The sequence below is a fragment of the Falco peregrinus genome, chromosome 13 (assembly GCF_023634155.1).
Source record: "Falco peregrinus isolate bFalPer1 chromosome 13, bFalPer1.pri, whole genome shotgun sequence".
In the NCBI taxonomy this organism is placed as follows: Eukaryota; Metazoa; Chordata; class Aves; order Falconiformes; family Falconidae; genus Falco; species Falco peregrinus.
The window spans coordinates 1,959,861-1,977,600 of NC_073733.1; the positions used below are offsets into that span (position 1 = coordinate 1,959,861).

General features: G+C 52.3%; 1 protein-coding gene across 1 annotated transcript; it reads left to right on the top strand.

The window, feature by feature from the left end:
• Window positions 1-331: 331 nt before the first annotated feature.
• On the top strand, window positions 332-13,825 carry LOC101920533 (endothelin receptor type B-like). The gene is made up of 8 exons (XM_005235234.3): window positions 332-635; window positions 3,903-4,430; window positions 7,536-7,648; window positions 8,112-8,316; window positions 9,026-9,175; window positions 9,938-10,071; window positions 10,729-10,837; window positions 11,732-13,825. Exons 1-8 carry the CDS (start codon window positions 627-629, stop codon window positions 11,879-11,881), a joined length of 1,398 nt encoding a protein of 465 aa, XP_005235291.2. The 5' UTR covers window positions 332-626; the 3' UTR covers window positions 11,882-13,825.
• Window positions 13,826-17,740: the final 3,915 nt, after the last annotated feature.

Sequence of the window (17,740 nt, forward strand, 5' to 3'; positions counted from 1 at the left end):
TGCTAGAAGGGGGACCACAGGTCCCCTCTGCCTCGCTGGCAGTACTCATCTTGCTCCTGAACATTTCCTCAAAAGCCCCAGGTGGAGCAGCTGGCTTTGTACCCCCTGGGCACAGCAGGCTTTCCTGTCTCTTTTCCCCAAAGGTGGTGGGGGCTGCAGCTCCCTTCACCAAAGCACAGCCACGGGGCTCCTCCAAGCCCGTCACTGCGATGTGCCTAGCAGGCACGCTGCTCTGTGGTCAGCAGCCCTCCCCCACCTCCCTCCCTCTGCCTCAAGCTTTATTTGTTTATTATTTTCACCTCCTTCGCAGCGCTGTCCTGCGTTTCTCCTGCTTCGCCCTCCTCCTACATCCCTGTCCCGCGCTTTGCCTATTGGTTGCAGGGGCTGCGCTCGGGGGGAGCCCAGTCATTTTCTATATAACCAACCACTCCATTCAGAGAGACCTCAGCAAGTCACGAGAGGGGAGAAACATTCCCCTGAGCACGAGCCCACACACACGACCAACTCCAGGATCTACAGCACTGCAGTTCTCCAGGGCCTGCAGGACATGCCCAGCTGCCCGTGCACTGGGAAGGAGCCGTGAGAGGGGAAGAAACTGATCCCAGGAGCATCCAGAGTCTGTGGCCATGAGGAAGGTAACTTAACTCCGATGAAAAGCTTTGCTGTTCCATGCACTAGCCTGCAGACAAAATGATTTCTTGCTTCAGGGTGAGTCTTTGCATGTTTTCCAGGTTGCCCCCAAGGGCCCCCACTCTGGGGGAGGCGTTGAAGGGACCGTGGTGGTGCCTGTGCCAGGGCCAACAGGTGGGAAAGGAGAGGGTGCATGAGAAGAAATCCAGCACACCTCGGGGGCAGGGGGAAAAGATCCTTCTGCTTACAGACCGGGTTGGGTTCACGGCAGGGAAGCAGCTGGGGATGTGGTGTTGTCATCTGCCTTTCTCCTTTCCCCCACCTATGGCATTTTTGCTGCAAGAGATGTTTTTCTGCAGAAAAGGTCTGGTTTGCATTTGGCGAGGTTAGTCTGGCAGGAGAGTGCAAGCGGAGGTGCGTCTGCCTTGAGATGAGGATGCTGCCTGGGATGCGGTGGGCTCTCCTGGGCTCCCAGGCAAGAGGAGTCCCAAGCCCCCTGGCCCGTGCATGGCACCTTTCAGATGGGAGCAGGCTGTGCTGGGTTATAGCAATGGTTTTCAGGCTCATCCCCTCTCCAGGAATTATTCTCTGATGCGCATGTCATGACTGCAGTGGTTTCAGTTGTGATTTGGACGAAGCACAGCATAAGGGGCATTTCCACTTCCACACGCCTGAGCTATTTGCTAGCAGAAGAGCCCCAGCCAGGCAGGTGGGATGGGGATAGCCCCTTCAGGCACCAAGTCGCTTCCCCAAATCAGCAACATGAGCAAAGCTCAGAGGATTTGAGGTCAAGCAATGCTGGCTTTGGCTTCACACCTCTTGGGCACTGAACAAGCTTCCTCATGCTCCTGTGCCTCAGTTTCCCCTGCAATTGAGAAAGGGTTATGCTTTCAAGAACTCTGAGATGTGACAGGCATCACGGAGGGTGGGAAGTAAACAGGCTGTTGAACAGAAGAAAACAATGCTTCTCTTCTACTAAATTTCTGGATTTTAAGGCAAGACGGGGAAGAAGTGCTTTTTTTTTCCAGTGCTTTGCAGCTGTGCTGTGGAGGGGACGGGCAGGATCCAGTGAGCCGTGTCCTGTGATACTCACATGAGCTCTTCTGCCAAATACCCAGTGGCAGAACAGCCACCCCAGGCTCTGTAGTCCTGCTCCGGAGAGAGCAGATAAGAGCAGCCCACTGCTGTGGAGGGCACAGGACACAGCTTCCCAGGGATGGTCACCTCTCTGTCAGCTGCTCACTCAAGAGCCACCACGTTTCTCCAAGCCCCCAGACAGCCCTGGGCGGTAGAGGCTTGCTGTGCCATCCGAAGCTGCTCCCTGTGAGCTGCTCAGACTCTCAAGGATCCCGGGCAGGAATTCCGAGCTGGGTCTGCCCTCTCCTATGAGCTGCAATGCTGTGGGCATAGTGGGAAGGAGAGGAGGGCTTTGGTCAGGGCACCGACCCATGAGACAGCTGCCCCCGGTGTAGGTTGGGGCAGGACAGATTGCTGAGGACAGATTGCAGGGGTGCAGGCTGAAGTCCCTGCACCAAGTCAGAGCAGGAATTTGTGCTCAGGTCTCCAATGAGTCAGGTTTGCGCTCCTTCAGGTTATTTATCCTTTTTCTCCCTTTCTTTCTTCTCCCCACCTTCCCAACATAGCTGGGTGCCCAGGCACTTCCACAAAGCCTGGCACTGAGGAGCGCACAGCTGTATCCAGAGAAGCCGTGGCTGTGCCTGGCAGGACTCGTGGTCAGCTTGGCCATGCCTTCCCAGAGTGGGGATGGCGTGTTTCCACCATACATGCATTGCTGGTCCTGGGGTCTCCCCAAGTCCTGGGCAGGGGAACTGTGCTACAACCTGGCAATGCCTTGGCTGAACGGGCCTGGGGAGCAGATCCCCGGGGTATGGCTGCTTTGGGCTCAGACCCCAACTCTGCCTGGTGCAGTCAGAGCAAAGGCTGGAGTCCCATCTCCAGTCCCAGGTAGGCACCCTGATCCCTGCCTAACCGCTTCTCTGGAGCAGAACACACCCCAGGGAAGCCCAAAAAGGCTCCTGTTCCTGCTCTAGGCACAGCAGTTTTTCCTCCCTTCAGAGCTGTAAAGTGTCAGAGTTTGAGAAACAAGTTCTTCAGCCACTTCGAACTAGGAGACCCCCGAGCTGTCCCTGCCTGTGGCACAGACAGTGCTGGGGCACAGACTGGCAGGGTGCTGACATCTCCCACTCACTCTCTAGGCTCACTTCCCACTGGGGGCCATATCTGGATCACCTGGAAGCCCCTTCCACAAATTCACATCATGCCAGAGCCCTACAGCCACCCTCAGCTCTCTGCTGTGGCTGTGGAGCAGCAGCTTAGCGAGCCCTGGCTGGAAGCATCGCCTGAGACTCGCACAGCGCACCCCGCTCAGGTGATATTTATTAGTGGTGCTCCAGCCCTGGTGAGCCTGAGAGACCTTTTGTCGTGCTCAGCAGTCAAAACTGCAAACAGCACAGGGAGATTTATATCCCCAAGTATTGGGTTGAATGGGCACAGTGGATCTGCAAAGGAAGTGGTTCAATTAACGACGATAAGGATGGGGAAGGAGGGACTCTACTGCTTGCACATAAATCGAAATAAGATATCAGGTATCAATACAGCATTTCTGGAAAAAAATCTTGTGACATTTTCCCATCATGGTTCCCAGCAAAACTGCACTGGGAAAAACTTTGCATTGAAAGATGGCATCTGGCAGCCCATAGGATCTGCTGAAGGGTGGGATGTCAGTGCAGCTCCGGCTTTCCCATGGCACAGACTGGAAGAAAAGGTCTGCTTGTCCTGTGGACACCCAGACAGGATTTGCAGGACTGCCCCGCTGTGCAGGCGTCAGCAGGGCAGGTGCCCCAAAACCGCTGGTTCAAACAGTCAGGAACTAGATGAGAAGTGTGGGGTGGGCATAAAAGAAAAGTCAGATTTGCCATGTGAGCAGCAATACCAAGGTCAGAAAGTGTAACGGCTGATTCAACACACGTGTTTGAGAAAAGGCAGGTGCCCTCATCTGCTGAAATACTGTGTAAGGGGCATAAGAGACTGTTTCCTTCTAGTTTGTTTATCGAACAGGCTTGTTCAATTTCAGCAGCAAAGACCCCCACCCACAGGGGTCAGCAGCTCCGACCAGATGGGATCTAATGTGGCATTATTTCTGGACACTGTGATGACAGACTTTCTCCAGGAATTCCTTTCTTTCAGTCTTGCCTTGTTCCTCCTTCCTCTGCTAACCGAGTTCTTGCCCTTGTCCCTTTCTCCACCTGCAGATCCCACCAAGACCCGAGCAAGGACGTCCCTCAAGCACGGTGAGGACTTCTGGCACCAACTTTGCCTTTCAGTCCTCAATGACAAGAGTCCCAGCTCCCACCACTCTGGCCATTTTCCTGACTTGCCTCTTCTCTGGGGCACAGAGCCAGACCCCAAGGGCTTTTCAGGAGAGCACCAACCCCTTTGAGCTGCTCAGCCAGGAGCAGGCGTACAGCCTGGTCCAGCCAAGCCTGTTCCAGGACACCAAGCTGTCAAACCACTCGGAGACCCTCCCCAGGAGCACCAGCTCTGAGCCGCCCCTGCTGCCCGTGTGCGTGAAGCCTGCGGATATCAGACACATCTTCAAGTACATCAACACCATTGTGTCCTGCACCATCTTCATAGTAGGGATCATCGGGAACTCCACGCTCCTGAGGATCATTTACAAGAACAAGTGCATGAGGAATGGGCCGAATGTCCTCATTGCTAGCTTGGCGCTCGGAGACCTCCTCTACATCCTCATTGCTTTGCCCATCAACGTATATAAGGTAGGCTCCATGCGCACCAGCGCTGCAGCAGTCTGGTGGTTGTGGGGATGGTGTCTGCTCCCACTTGCCTCGGTGCCCTGGGGAATATCAATCCTCTGCTCTTTATTACAGGCTCCATTTCTGCAAGGGAGGGTGTTTCTGCTCTCCAAAGGACGAGAAAAACAAACAAAAAGCTCAGAGTACATTCCTGGGAAAGCAGAGGTGTTCTCAGCTACAGCTGTGTTATGCGCACACACACATGCAAACACACAACCTTCCAGATCTTTTAAATCTGATCTAAAATCACATGAAAAGAATCGCTTGCAGTCTTCTGACATCACAACCTGGTGTTTATTTCAGCTCAGTTAATCAGCCTCAAGCAAATATCTTTTTTATTCCAGCTAAACATGAAGACTCACCCAGGAACAAGGAAGAGGGCTGTAATACAGAACAGGGGCTTCTTTCAGGAGGCACTGACCCCTAACTAGAGAGAAGAGGCACAACAGTATCAGGGTGACCTGAGCTCTGCGCGGTGCACCGGGGCAGAGGGGGCTGAGCAGATGTAGGCAGTAGACCTGAGACCCCAGTTAAGAGCAGAAGGTGTGTTACCACATCCATGAGATGCGTTTGGGCTGTTGTGGCTCTTTCTGGCCAACTGCTGGAGACACGTTTTGGTGGGCTGGAGCCAGAGGTTTCTATGAAGGGATGCTGGAGGGTGAAGGGCTTGGAGCTCAGTCAGATTTGTTTGTTAAAGGGAAGCTTTAGCCTGCGAAGTGGACATTGAGTGCCAGAGGGGTCCTGGACCAAGCAGGCTGGATGGCAGGGGGAGAAGGCAGAGAAATTCAAATCAGGAAGAAGGTGCATGTAATTTGACAGTGCGAACAACCAGATGTGGCTGGCGGGACGGTCTCAGATCACTGTGAATAGATACCCTTCAAGTGAAAAGTGACTGAAAACTATAAAGGTTTTTTAGCTCAAAACAAACAGGTTCTCCATGAGCCTGATGATCCCCGCTGTTACAAGAATATGGCTCCATGTAGAGGGTTTTACCCGTGCCAGAAAACAGAGTAGCTTGGGGTGAGCAGCACTGACCCAGGGGAGGGCTGCCCCCTTCACCCGTGGGGTACAGACCCTCTGCTTTCACCCACCGGCCCCCCTTTGCTTTGAATAAGGCACGATTTGTTCTGCCCAAGGCACGAGACAGTCTGGGGAAGGTGGCTGCAACACCGGCAGCTCTGCCGGGGGTCACTTTCCCCCTGCACCCACTGCACAGGCAGAGGCTGTGGAGGTCGCCCAACAAGCATGGCCATAGCTGAGCCCCTAAAAATTTTGAACAGCAAAGCCCCCCCAGTATTTGTCCCCAGTCAAACCCAAGGCAGGGAAGATTTGCATTTTAATCCTGCCTTTGCCACACTTGATGGGAGATGCACCATCTAGCCAGGGAAAGAATCTGGGTCGTGCAACGTGCATTTAACAAGAATGCACACTGTAACAGGCAACAGCAAAATATCTGGCAGACCTGCCTCCACGGGTTGCAAATACTTCTCCACTTTGGCGGATCTGGACTGCAGGGTCCATCTGTCATGTTTACATCACCCACAATATCAGGGCGGTTGGGTTGGTTTTAGCCTGGGTTCCCAAAGGAAAAAGGCTTGTACGACGGGACCGTGAGGACACGCATCCAACAGCCCTTCCTTTCAGGATCTGTTTGCCCAGTTCTGATGCATTTCACAAGTCTCTGTTGTTGGAAGGCCCTATGTATCATAAAAAAAAAGGCATGTGGGACCAGGTGGAGGCTGTAGGAATGTCTCTGCTGAGGGAAGCTGGCAGATAAACCAGTGACAGGCTCAATACCCAGCTCTGCGTCCTGGTCAGCTGGGAACTGGGGTTGCACTGGGCTGTGCACTGGGCTGTGCAGAGTCCATGGCTTAGAACAAAAGCCTACAGGACACCTCCTGTTAGCACAGGCTGTGGCTTGGAGACACACTTGCTCATCTCTTGGAGCTACAACTAGCACAGCTTGCAGCTGACAGAAAGCAAAGTCAAGATATCTTGTCCAGGCTAAGGACAACATCTTGCATTGGTGTTGCATGCCTTGTAACAGGAAAACTGGGTCAAATCCAGGGTTGGGACTCCCTGTTCTGGTCATGTCTAAACTGACATTTCCTGACTGATGTTCAGGATTTCACCAGGCCACCTAAGCAACCCCACTCCCTTCTTCACCTCTCCTTTCCAGCCACCTTCAGGAGGAGAAATTTTCCCTTGTTTGAGAAGCCCAAACTGACTACGAGCAACTTGCCCCTAAGGGCAGCCCAGTTCCTGCACAGTGCGTCTCAGCAACACATGAGACGGGTTGACTCCCTGGGTGTGCAGAGCAAAGGAAAGGGTAGGGTCGGTCGGTTGCCTTCACCTGAGACCCTGCTTTCCAGGAGAGCTTCTGGATTGATTTGTCTGGCTGCCGAGACCAAACTAAAGAGCTTGCCCAGGGGGATGGTTGTGAGTAGGAGGAACCTTAGGATGGGCTCCAGGTGCCATGGGGCTATAAGGGTTGTGAACGCAGGCTCACTCATCCTCATGAGTGAGGGGCCTGGACTTCTCCTGCCTTCAAGGCATCTTGTCCTCACCAACATCTTCTGCTTGCTCCAGCTGAGCTTGGGGCCACGGTGTATGTGTTCTATAAGGAACCTGAGTATGGTAGAATGTCAGAGTATGGTAAGGGCTTAAGACTTTGAAAGCCATCTGAAAGAAGCTGTCCTTGCTGGATTTTGGCTGTTACAGAGAATGACACCCCTTTTCCCTCTAAAAGCAACCCAAAGCCCATCGTGGTGTTTAGGATTCAAACATTCAAACCCACCCAGGGTCAGGACCTGGTGTCTCCACCATCCTTCTGTCTATGTGTCAACTCACCTCACAACGAGCCCTTGGGGAAATGAAAGGTTCCCAGGATCATGAAAGGATCACAAAATACTGGATAGCGCACACTGCATAATCCCAGCAGAGGTAACCTCAGAGTGCTTTCAGCTGCTCTCTGTGGGCTTCTCACACCTTGTGGGTAACCACCTGCCATTACGGGAAGCCGGACATGCTTTCCTGAAGCAGCCTGTTAACCCTGTGGTTCTTCCCCAGCTCTTGGCAAAGGACTGGCCCTTTGGTGTGCAGGTGTGCAAGCTGGTCCCCTTCATCCAGAAAGCCTCAGTGGGCATCACCGTCCTCAGCCTTTGTGCTCTCAGCATCGACAGGTAAGAAAGAGCTTCTACAGCGGCACAGCCCAGCCTGAGCCACCTCTGACTATAGCATGTCCCTCCACTGTAACCAGAAGGCAGACTGCAGGGTGGCTGGGTCCCAGGCCGGATTCAGAGATGGGGGCAGGGTGCTGGCATGTAGAGTTGAAATCCAACGGTAACTGACTCTGGTGACAGAGTTTAAATCCTGATGGAAAAAGTTGAGGGGAGGATGCTGATGTGCTGGGGTGCTGTGGGAGGGTGGCAGCTCCCCAATGGCAAGTAGACATTGGCCAAGGATAGCTACCATCACATCCATCCATGGAGCCCCTGTTGCTGATCTTTCCCATTCCACTGAAAGGGAAAGTTCAGGGGTGGAGGAGTAAGGTGTAAGGGAAAGGGCCTTTGGGGAAAACTCTAACCTGCACCTTCTTGGCCCCTTCCTGATGGTTGCTTCTCTCACTCCAATCACGTTGGGCAGGTACCGAGCAGTGGCATCCTGGAGTCGGATCCAGGGGATAGGAATCCCCATGTGGAAGGCAGTGGAGGTGATGCTGATCTGGGCAGTGGCCATTGTGCTCGCAGTCCCTGAAGCTATAGCCTTTGACATGGTGGAGCTCAGCTACTGGGAACGACACCTGTGGGTGTGCATGCTTGCCTCCGAACAGAAATCCAGCTTCATGATGGTAGGTACTCCATCCCACCCCAGCTGCAGTGCATGGGAGAGGGAGGCACGGGCAACCAGGGCATCCTCCCTCCTTGATCAGAGTGTTAGATGCTTCTGTAGATGGCTTCTTCTAGCCATCAGGGTGAACACCAGGAGAGCACTTTCAGAGAAAGCACAGAATACCCAATGCTGCAGTGACACGGGGCAGACTTGCCTTGAATATGGGGCCAGAAATCAGGCAGCTGCTCCTCAAGGTGTGTCATGTCTTCACCATCCACATCAGAAAATCATGACACATCTTTGGAAGCTTCAGAACCTGCCACGCTGTCACAGCAGGCCAAAAAGCATCTCCATAACCAGTCTGCATGGGTAACCTCGATCACAGGGTCAGCTAAGGGTGAGCAAGGGAATGAAGACACTTACAGAGCAGCAGAACTTATCCCACTGCGTCTACCAAATCAGCTCCTCGGAACTGTTTCTTGCACAAGAGTGCCAGACTGGACTGGCAGCCAGACATAAACCAGTCTTTACTTCTTTAGGTCAAACATGTGCACCAGCCTTGGGGGAGGGTAATCCCATGTGCACTTAGCGCAGGAGCTGTTACACTTTCACACATCAGAAGTGTCTGATACAGGCCAGCGTCGGTGTCAGGGACCGGGTCAGTTCATGCCCCAGTTACTCCCCCACCCCATTCTCCAGTTCCCAGTTGCTCTTTCTTTTGCATGCAGTTCTACCGGGATGTGAAGGACTGGTGGCTTTTTGGCTTCTATTTCTGCCTCCCCTTGGTATGCACTGGCATCTTCTACAGCCTCATGTCATGCGAGATGTTGAGCAAGAGAAATGGCATGAGAATTGCTCTGAATGACCACATGAAACGGGTAAGAAACAAGGAAGGCAGGCACCCTGGTATTCCCCGAATGGGAGGGAGTGCTGTCCAAGGGGAGAAGACCTACCTGTCCCTGTAAAGGACACGTACGAGCTGACATAGCCTCTCAGTGGTCAACAGCTATTGGCACACTGATGCAGATGCATGGATTAAACCAGGGAGATGGGCCTTCAGCTCTACAACCTCCAGTCTCAGGGACAACCCAAACCACCAGCGTTATGGCCATGGATCAGCTCGGTTCTTGATTTCTCATGGTCATTTATCTCTGGCAGTGCTGCACCAGCCCAGATCACGCCAAAGGCTGCATGTGCTGTATCACAGATAAGGGGTGCAGGGCAAAGAATGGTTTACGGTCCCCTCCCACACTTTGCAGAATGATCCCCTGAGGCAGACCAGCTGGCTGTCACAATAATACAGTGTGAAGGGTGGATGGAGGGGGGCCCCATGTCCCAGGGAATGTCACCCCAGCAAAGTCACCAGGAGCAATGTTGGGAAGAGGCATTAAAAGAGTCTGGTCCATGTTGTGCTGCTGATACCCTACCCCTTTCTGCAGCCTGTATCTCAGAGTCCTCCTCATGATGCAGAATTTGGGACCTGCAGGTTGTGCTTTGGACTCAAAAGGGGCACCCTGCTGTTATCAGATTACAGAAATAGAAGGGCTCTTGCTCAGCCTGGGGAGATGGTACTTTGCTCCACCTGCTCCCCCATGCTCAGCCACACCATCCCTTCTCTCCTGCCCACCTTCTCTTCGTAGCGCCGGGAGGTGGCCAAGACCGTGTTCTGCCTCGTGGTGATCTTTGCACTCTGCTGGCTGCCGCTCCACCTCAGCCGCATCCTCAAAAAGACCATCTATGACCAGACGGACCCCAACAGATGTGAACTGCTCAGGTAGGGGCAGCAGCAGAAGGGCACTGAGCTGGGACCCCCGGCGGGCACCGGCTGAGGCTCCGCTGGGCTCAATGCAGGCTGCCGGAGCTGCCTTCTGAACACCTTGTTGCAACAGCTCCTTTTCTAGGTGACATTGCTCTCCTGGTAGGCACATAGAAAGGGTGTGGGGGACCGTAAGAAAGGAAAAACATTAAATTTTGAAATGTCTCTATAAAGCTTTGGGTTAAAGAGTGCTCCTGGTCAAAGAAACATTCCCTGCAGGGCTAAAGGGACTGCAGCACTTCTGAAGGCTTTGCACGCTTTCTGCCATGTGGTAGGTGCCCATCTTTGCCTCTCCTTTTTACCCATCATGCTAAAATCCAGTTCAGGCCAGGCGCTGCTACTGTGCTTCAGTTTGAGAACATTAAAGTCACCAGGGGAGATCAGATCTCACACCTCTGGCTTCCTCAGGAAATGCTCCTCGCACTGGAGAAAGTGGTGGGCTCCTGCAGAGGGGACTGCCTTGGGCTCACGTCTATGTTATCAGTCACCGAGTGGCTCTCCGTGGGAGCAGGTTCCTGGGCCAGGCAGTTTGCAGACAGTTTGGAAACCCTCTCTCAGATGTCCACTCAGTGGGCTTCCAATATGTCCACCCTCTTTTCTCCCCTCCCGCCTCAGTTTCCTCCTAGTGATGGATTACTTCGGGATCAACATGGCCTCCCTCAACTCCTGCATCAACCCTGTGGCTCTTTACTTCGTCAGTCGGAAATTCAAGAACTGCTTCCAGGTAGGGTGAACCCCTCCAGAGCTCCTGGCTATGGTGACCATCCCCAGACACCAGTCGCAGGGACACAAGCCCCACGGACCAGTTGCCCCCATTGCAGTGGACTTCTGAGCTTACGAGATGAGGGGAAAGGTGGAGAGGGTTTGGCAAAGACATCCAGCAAGCAGTGGCAGCGACAGGTCTGGACCTCGCAGCTCCTGGCTCCCGGACAAATTCCCCACCAGGGACATGCTGGGGCCGCCAGCAGCGCACAGCGTTCCCCTATTTGCTCATATACATTTGATTTGCTCATATATAATTTGATCTTATTTCTCCTCCCAAATTTTCCCTCGGCCAGGTGCCTCTCCTCCCAGCTCCCAGTTCACTAGATGTCTCTGCCCTGCTATGGGGAGGCTTTTGCCAGTGCAGGACCTAGGACAAGCCAAAAAAGTCCCTGTTCTGGATCAGAAGCATCCCCACAAACCATCAGATCAGGGACTGGGGCTGCTTTAAACTTTGAGGCCAAGTTATTCAGATATAATTTTCAGGAGCAGTGGCGCCCTGAGAAAGGAAGGGAATGGGATAGGATGGGATGGGGTGGGGAAGGAGTCATCTCCCAGCTGCTGTAGCAAAAAGAAGAGTTGAGCCCAGCTAAGCATTACCTGCGTTTTCTGTCCCCTGAGGACAAGAAAACACAACTGCAAAAGGTACCCAAGGTTTTGGTATCTTCATTTCCAATCCATACCAGCCTGCTCCCACCAGATCTGCAGGACAGCAAGGCTCAGAAGTGCAGGCTGCGATCCCCAGCCTGGCACTGCGCAGGTTGACTTGCTGACATCAGTAAGGGAATATTTCCCCCTCTTCTACCCTGTAGCCCATGCTTGTAACCTCTTCCTCCACCTTCTTGTCTCCTCACAGTCCTGCCTGTGCTGCTGGTGCCAGCGACCTGCTCTGAGCATCACACCGACAGATGAGAAGGGCTCTGTTGGGAAGTGGAAAGCCAACGGGCAGGAGCTTGGGCTGGACCAGAGCAGCTCCCGCTTGAGTAATAAGTACAGCTCTTCCTAAAGCCATGCCACCCGTGGGGCCGAGAGGAGAAGGCACCATGCCAGGACAGCAGGAGCCCTCCGTTGCTCTCACATGGCCATCTCCTGGCTGGGCCTGAATCGTTTTTGCCTTCGTGTCGTAACCCACCTGGAAGGAGCTGCAGCATTTCATGGACCCCTGAGACTAGCGCTGAACCACACCGATCCATCCTCTGGTCTGAGTCGTCTCTGGAGGAGGGGGAAGGGGATTCAGATCCTTATAGGATATTTCACTTCCTTGCAGGAAAACCAAGTGACTTATGGCCATTTGTCTTGGGTGGAAACATGGGGTGGGGAGATGTGTGTGGAAAGGGAAGGAAGGTTGAGATGTGGTCACTTTGAGATGGATGTGGGATGAGGAGGAGAGGGAGAAGACCATGAGTGAAAATTTCCAGCTGAAAAAGCCAAAGAAAGGCTTTGATAACATCCCTTATCATCTCCCTCTGCTGCTGGGACAGTTTGTCTTTGGGCAGAGCCAGGATAAGATCCAGGCACCATCCATGTCTGGTAGACCATCAATGGTGTGATATCTCCTCCTGTTCATGGTAGGGAGAGGTGGGCAGTACTTGGCTTCATTGTGTGACCAACCTGACTGGGGGAGCCCCAAAAGCCCCCCCTTCTCTTCACCTTTTCCTGGGAAATCCAGCCCAGGCTCCCCACCCAGGAATGATGTTCACCCCACCTGTGTATGGCACGAGAAAACGGTTGTGTGGGACCGCAGGGCTGTGGCTTAGGGGATCGGCTATCCCTGCTAGAAGCTAGTGGCAGCATCCAGCCAAACCATCAGCTCCTGCTCCCCCCTCCAGGCGAGCTCAGGGCGCTGTTGCTGGCTCAAGGGGAAGTCTGTAAGCCCAGGAAAGGGAAGGCAGAAATGGCTCAAATTTGGGTGAGGCTGGGACCAAGGAACCAGCCTCCACCTTTCCAGCTCCCTGCGTAAACTGGAAGCAGCTAATTCTGCTGGATATAGGATGCAGGGGAGAGGATCCAGATCTGCCCTTCCAGAAGAGCATCCAGCCTTGATCCGTGGTCTTCAGCAGCTGCAAAGTCCACCGCCTCCTTAAGCCACTGGCTCCTGGGAGGGGGATCGCCTGGAAGACCACGGCTCTGAAGGGAAAACAGGGGTGCCCTGCATTTTAATGACTGTAGCTCATGTTCCGCCTGCCAACAAGGCTGAGCTCCAACAGGGCAGTGGGGCTGGACCCCAATGTGCCTTGGCCACAGCACCATGACACCAAGGTTCATGCCATTTCTAAGGGGGACAGAGATGCTCATCCTCATGGTCAGACTAAGGTGGAAAAGGCAATGGGGAAAGTCCAATCTCAACCGAATGAGCCGCTACAGCTAACTGAAATATGGCAAAGAGCTTCCACAAATTTACTATTTAAAGTAATGAATCCCCGAGTGCTTTTCCAGCATGTTTTTCCAAAAAGTCATGCTTGCATCTCTTGCCAAAACTTTAAGAAAACCTGTATGAGAAAGTTTTAGTCACCAAGCTTTTGATGATTTTTCCTGGGGTTTTTTTTCCTTCTCTCTTTTACCTCTCTCCCTTTCTTCTTTCCCTTTCTCATCTTGTCATGAGGGAAAAAAAAAAAAAAAAACAGAGAGAGGAAAAAGGAAGAGAAAAGACCTGCAAATAAAGCAAAACACTTGCCAGGTGTCGGTGGTTTTTTAGCTTAGCTTTCACTGAAATGCAAATATTTTACAAACAAATTACATTTCTGAAAGACAAAAGGGTTTCGACAAAAACAGAAAGCGAGCAATATCTAGACTACCATGTTTTCCATAAACTTACCTACCTACTGTAGAGTTGTCTGTATCAATTCCACAGCGCTGCTGCTGTGCTTTGCCCTACAGCTGGCTGCATTTTGTTGGTGGACAGATGAAGTCAACAGAGAAAATTGATAAAGACTGAAGCATTCCCTGCAGACATCTTAGTAGAAGGATATTTTTTAATGATTGTGCTTATACAAAAAAATCTGAATTCTATGTATTTCTGTATTTGTCCACATTTACAGGCAAATGGATTCTGTGACTTCAACACCTCATACCACTCCAAGGACGTAGCAGTGGGTAAGCCAGTGGCACACCAAGCCTAATGCAATGTCTCACTCACACCCTGCCCTACCGCAAATTGTGGCAAATTCAGCTCCAGGTAGCCCAGCTCCCCGGCAGCCTCCTGCCAGGACAAGGCTGGCCCCAGGCCTGCCCTGCCGCCTTGCAAGCAGCCGCTACGGAGTGATTTGCTTCGGGTTAACACCTCTGCCATTGCATCTCTGATCGTACTCCCTAAAATCCACACGTAGACCCGAGCTCTGGGTCTAGCGTGCTCGGGAGGTGCCAGGGCAGCTGTGCAGCGCTGGTGGCTGGGAGGGTGGGAAGAGACAGATGGGATGTGCTGACCTTTCCATCTGCTGCCACGTGCATCACCAGGGGTTTTCTGTTAATTACAAACCTCTTGGCACTTCAAACAAGGGTCTGCTTGTTGGGCCACACAATGCTGGGGGGCATGGAGGTGTCAGATCACTTGTCAGGTAATAAAGTCCTGTAACAGGCAGTATTTAGGATGCTAGCAGCTAACGGGGATGCTCTGACCCCGTGGTTACAGTTTCCCTCCCTCACCTGAAACGGCTGGCGCTTTGATCACAGGTTGAGCCAACATCTTTCTCTCTTGGGGTCCTCAATGCATTGCACAGGCCTGGAGCGTAGCCCTGGCTTGTGGGGACCCCACTGTGAGAGTCACATAGATGAGAAACACCGTGTAAGCAGGGGACCTGCCTGCTGGGGTCTGATTTGGGTCAGTGGCGTTATAGCCTGGACAGCCTGGAGAAGGCTGACAAAGGATGCTGTTGGTCAGATCTGGAGATCTGTCAGGTAAAGCTGGTAAGTCGGGGTCACAGTAGGTAATTCAAGGCCAACAGATGTGCTGAGCAGGGCAGCTTCAGCCCCAAATCAGCACTGGAGACAAGCTGAGGATGAGCACGCACACGTGCAAGGAATGCAACTCCCCCTGTCCTGCCCAACTCTGCCCTCCTGGCACGTACATTGCCCTCTGCTAGCCCAGGTGCCAGTTTTCAGGTGCTTTGTTCCAACCTGACCCCGAGACACCAGTCACAGGACTGCCCTTAATTAAAAAGAAATAATGCCAAATGAACTGGAGTTGTCAGAACACAGGATCCCTTAGGCAGTCAGGAGAAGCAGCTTTCTTTAGAAATTAGATAGTTCGAGACCCAGGAGGGACGTGGACATCAGCTCACTGCACCAGGACGTGGGGGAGGGAGATACTGTTCTCTAGAGGACTGAAATACTTCGGGGACAGAGGAGCCAGCTGAAATGCCTCAGTGCCTCAAAACAGGAAAGAGCATCAAGCTCTGCACATCCTCCTGGCAGAGGAGCCACAAGCACCAAAAAACTGAAAAAGCAAAAAAAAGCAGCTTAGGAGTTTAGAGCTATAGACCTGTCCCTGGCTGTTGCCATCCTCCTTGCTGCAAAATAAAGTCAGTCCCAACTGGTAAAAGTGAGACTTACCATGTTACAAGAGCAAGGCACACAGGCAGTTTAGTGCCTGCCAGCAGCTGAGCAAAGGTTGCTCTGTCTTTTACTTGCTAATTTCAGTGAAGATTGAAGTATCTTGACAATTTCCCAGTGGTGATCTTGGTAATGCCATAAGGAGCAGCGTCCCAAACACTGAAGAGCCACGATCCTCTCCTAAGGACAGGCAGAACAGCCAGGACCTGCTGGTTTTCACAAGACAGATAGCAATTACAAGCACACAGGGGAATCCTTTTACCTTATTTAACCTCCTGGGCCCCAAGTGGCTAACATCTCTTTTTATGCTCCAAGAGCAGATTTAATCACTCCTGCATTAGCAGTTATACTCAGATCAACATTTCAGCCTTAAACGGTTCAAAACCAGTCTCAGATCTGCACATTATTAATACTACAACAAAAAGACTGACACGCATTCACCCCCAGCTCCAGACATTGTCACCGCTTGCTGCATGCCTGTTTAACAGTGACTTCATCCTCCTTTGGTATAACTTTCCCCTTGTGTTTTCCTCCCAGACATCCTCTAGTAAAACCAACATCATAAAGTTTGACCAAGCGTGAGAGAGGAGAGAGAGGAGAAAAGAGCCGAGATACCAGCAGGACTCAGTACCCTTTTAAAGCTCTTTATTACACTGGCATCCAGACAGCCCTTTCCCATTCCTAGAAGCTCTCCCTTAGGCTACAACCAAGGCCAGGGCCAGCGAGTTTCTGCTCAAGGGGAAGTAATGACTGTCAGACAAGGTGTGCCCGTGCAACCTGGTTTTAGCTGTTCATGGGAATGCAAATGCGAAGAGAGCTCCCTGCTGCCAGCTCCTATTGCCCTTCACAGGCGAGAGCTCTACAGTCCTGGGCAGGCACATCCTTCCCTTGCTTCCCCAGGCAGAGGAAGTCCAGAAACAGTGCTTTGCCCAGCCCAGCCCAGCCAACATGCAACTGGTCCACAGCATCCCTTGGGTCTTGGAAGAAGCAACCAGCTGGGTTTCAAGACCTTTTCAAAAAGCTGTTCTCCGTGACACCAGGGCTGAAATTCAGCCCAGGTGCATTAGTCCGCTCCTGGTTTACTCACCTCTTTACCCTCTCCCCCTGCCCTGGGTAAACTGCTTTCCTGCTTTTTTTTATGTCTCCCTCTTGCTTCTCCAACCAGAAAGTCCCCAGGCCTGTGCTTGCTCCTATGCAGCAGGGTGAAACACTCACCAGCACCCATCAGGCACAGCCCTCTTCCCCACATGCCCCAAGCCCTATATGAAAGCATGCTTTAACCACCCACGGGTTTCAGCATGAAGAAAGTGGGCCAGAGGGGATCAGCCAAAAGCAAAGCCACGATAGCTACCCACTATAGATGTGGGACCATGTTGGCAGGGCAGGCTGAATCCACTGCAGCAAACAGAGAGGCAAAGGAGCCTTATTATGAAATGTAGGGTTCAGCTGGCTTCTTGGCCTAGTGCCTGCGAACACAAACCCATCACCAGCCTGTCCGAGAGACCAAGTCTGTCAATTCGTATTTGAAAGAGTGATTTTCTAGAGAAGACCTGACATTTTACATCCTCCCTCTTATTCCTCTGTACGTTAATAAAACATGTTGGTGTTTGAAAGGAAAATCTCTGGGTTTTTCTTATTGAGCAGCAGGGGGTCTGCAAAGTCTGCTAAATACTTAATTGAGTGTCAGCAGGTTCCTTTGGTAACTGCAGACCTCCACTGAAGAGACAAGCAGCGTCCCCCCTGTGCAGAGCAAACTAGAAAGGTTCACAATCCTACGCCCTGCACAGAGCAGAAAAACCCCTGCAATTTCACGCCACATTACGCTCAACAAAAGGCTTTCACTTGGCTAGCTGCCAGCAGAACCGATCGAGGCCAGGGTTTCAGTGTTGTACCCTTTAAACCTGTTCATGAGGAGTGGTCTGGGCTTGCCTTTGTCTGCATTCTTCGGGGGGTTACAAAAAGCAAGTGGTTTTTTACTCATCTCACCTCCCAAATGAGCAGAGTATCATTTTATAATGATATGTTGAAAAAGGAAGGCTGGCCCTATCTGTTCAGTCAACTGCAATGGTGCGAGTAACAGAAAGATTTAAATTGAGGGAGGGTGCTGCCCCTCTAAAAGCTTGATTTTACACAGCACAGAACCCCTTTGCTCCCTGGGGCAGCTAAGTCTGTGCAGCAGACCACCTGCAAACCCTGTGATCTGAAAAGCCTGGGCAGGAAACAGCAACACTTGGAGAGGGAAAGAAGATGGAAGACTGAAAGAGCTGCCTTCTAGCTATCATTTCCTATACCCGTGCTGAGCTGAACGCAGTGTCAC

Coding starts and splice junctions, on each gene's coding strand:
- LOC101920533 (XM_005235234.3), top strand. Junction 7,649..8,111: donor TGTGCTCTCAGCATCGACAG/GTAAGAAAGAGC, acceptor CACGTTGGGCAG/GTACCGAGCAGTGGCATCCT. Junction 8,317..9,025: donor AGAAATCCAGCTTCATGATG/GTAGGTACTCCA, acceptor TTTTGCATGCAG/TTCTACCGGGATGTGAAGGA.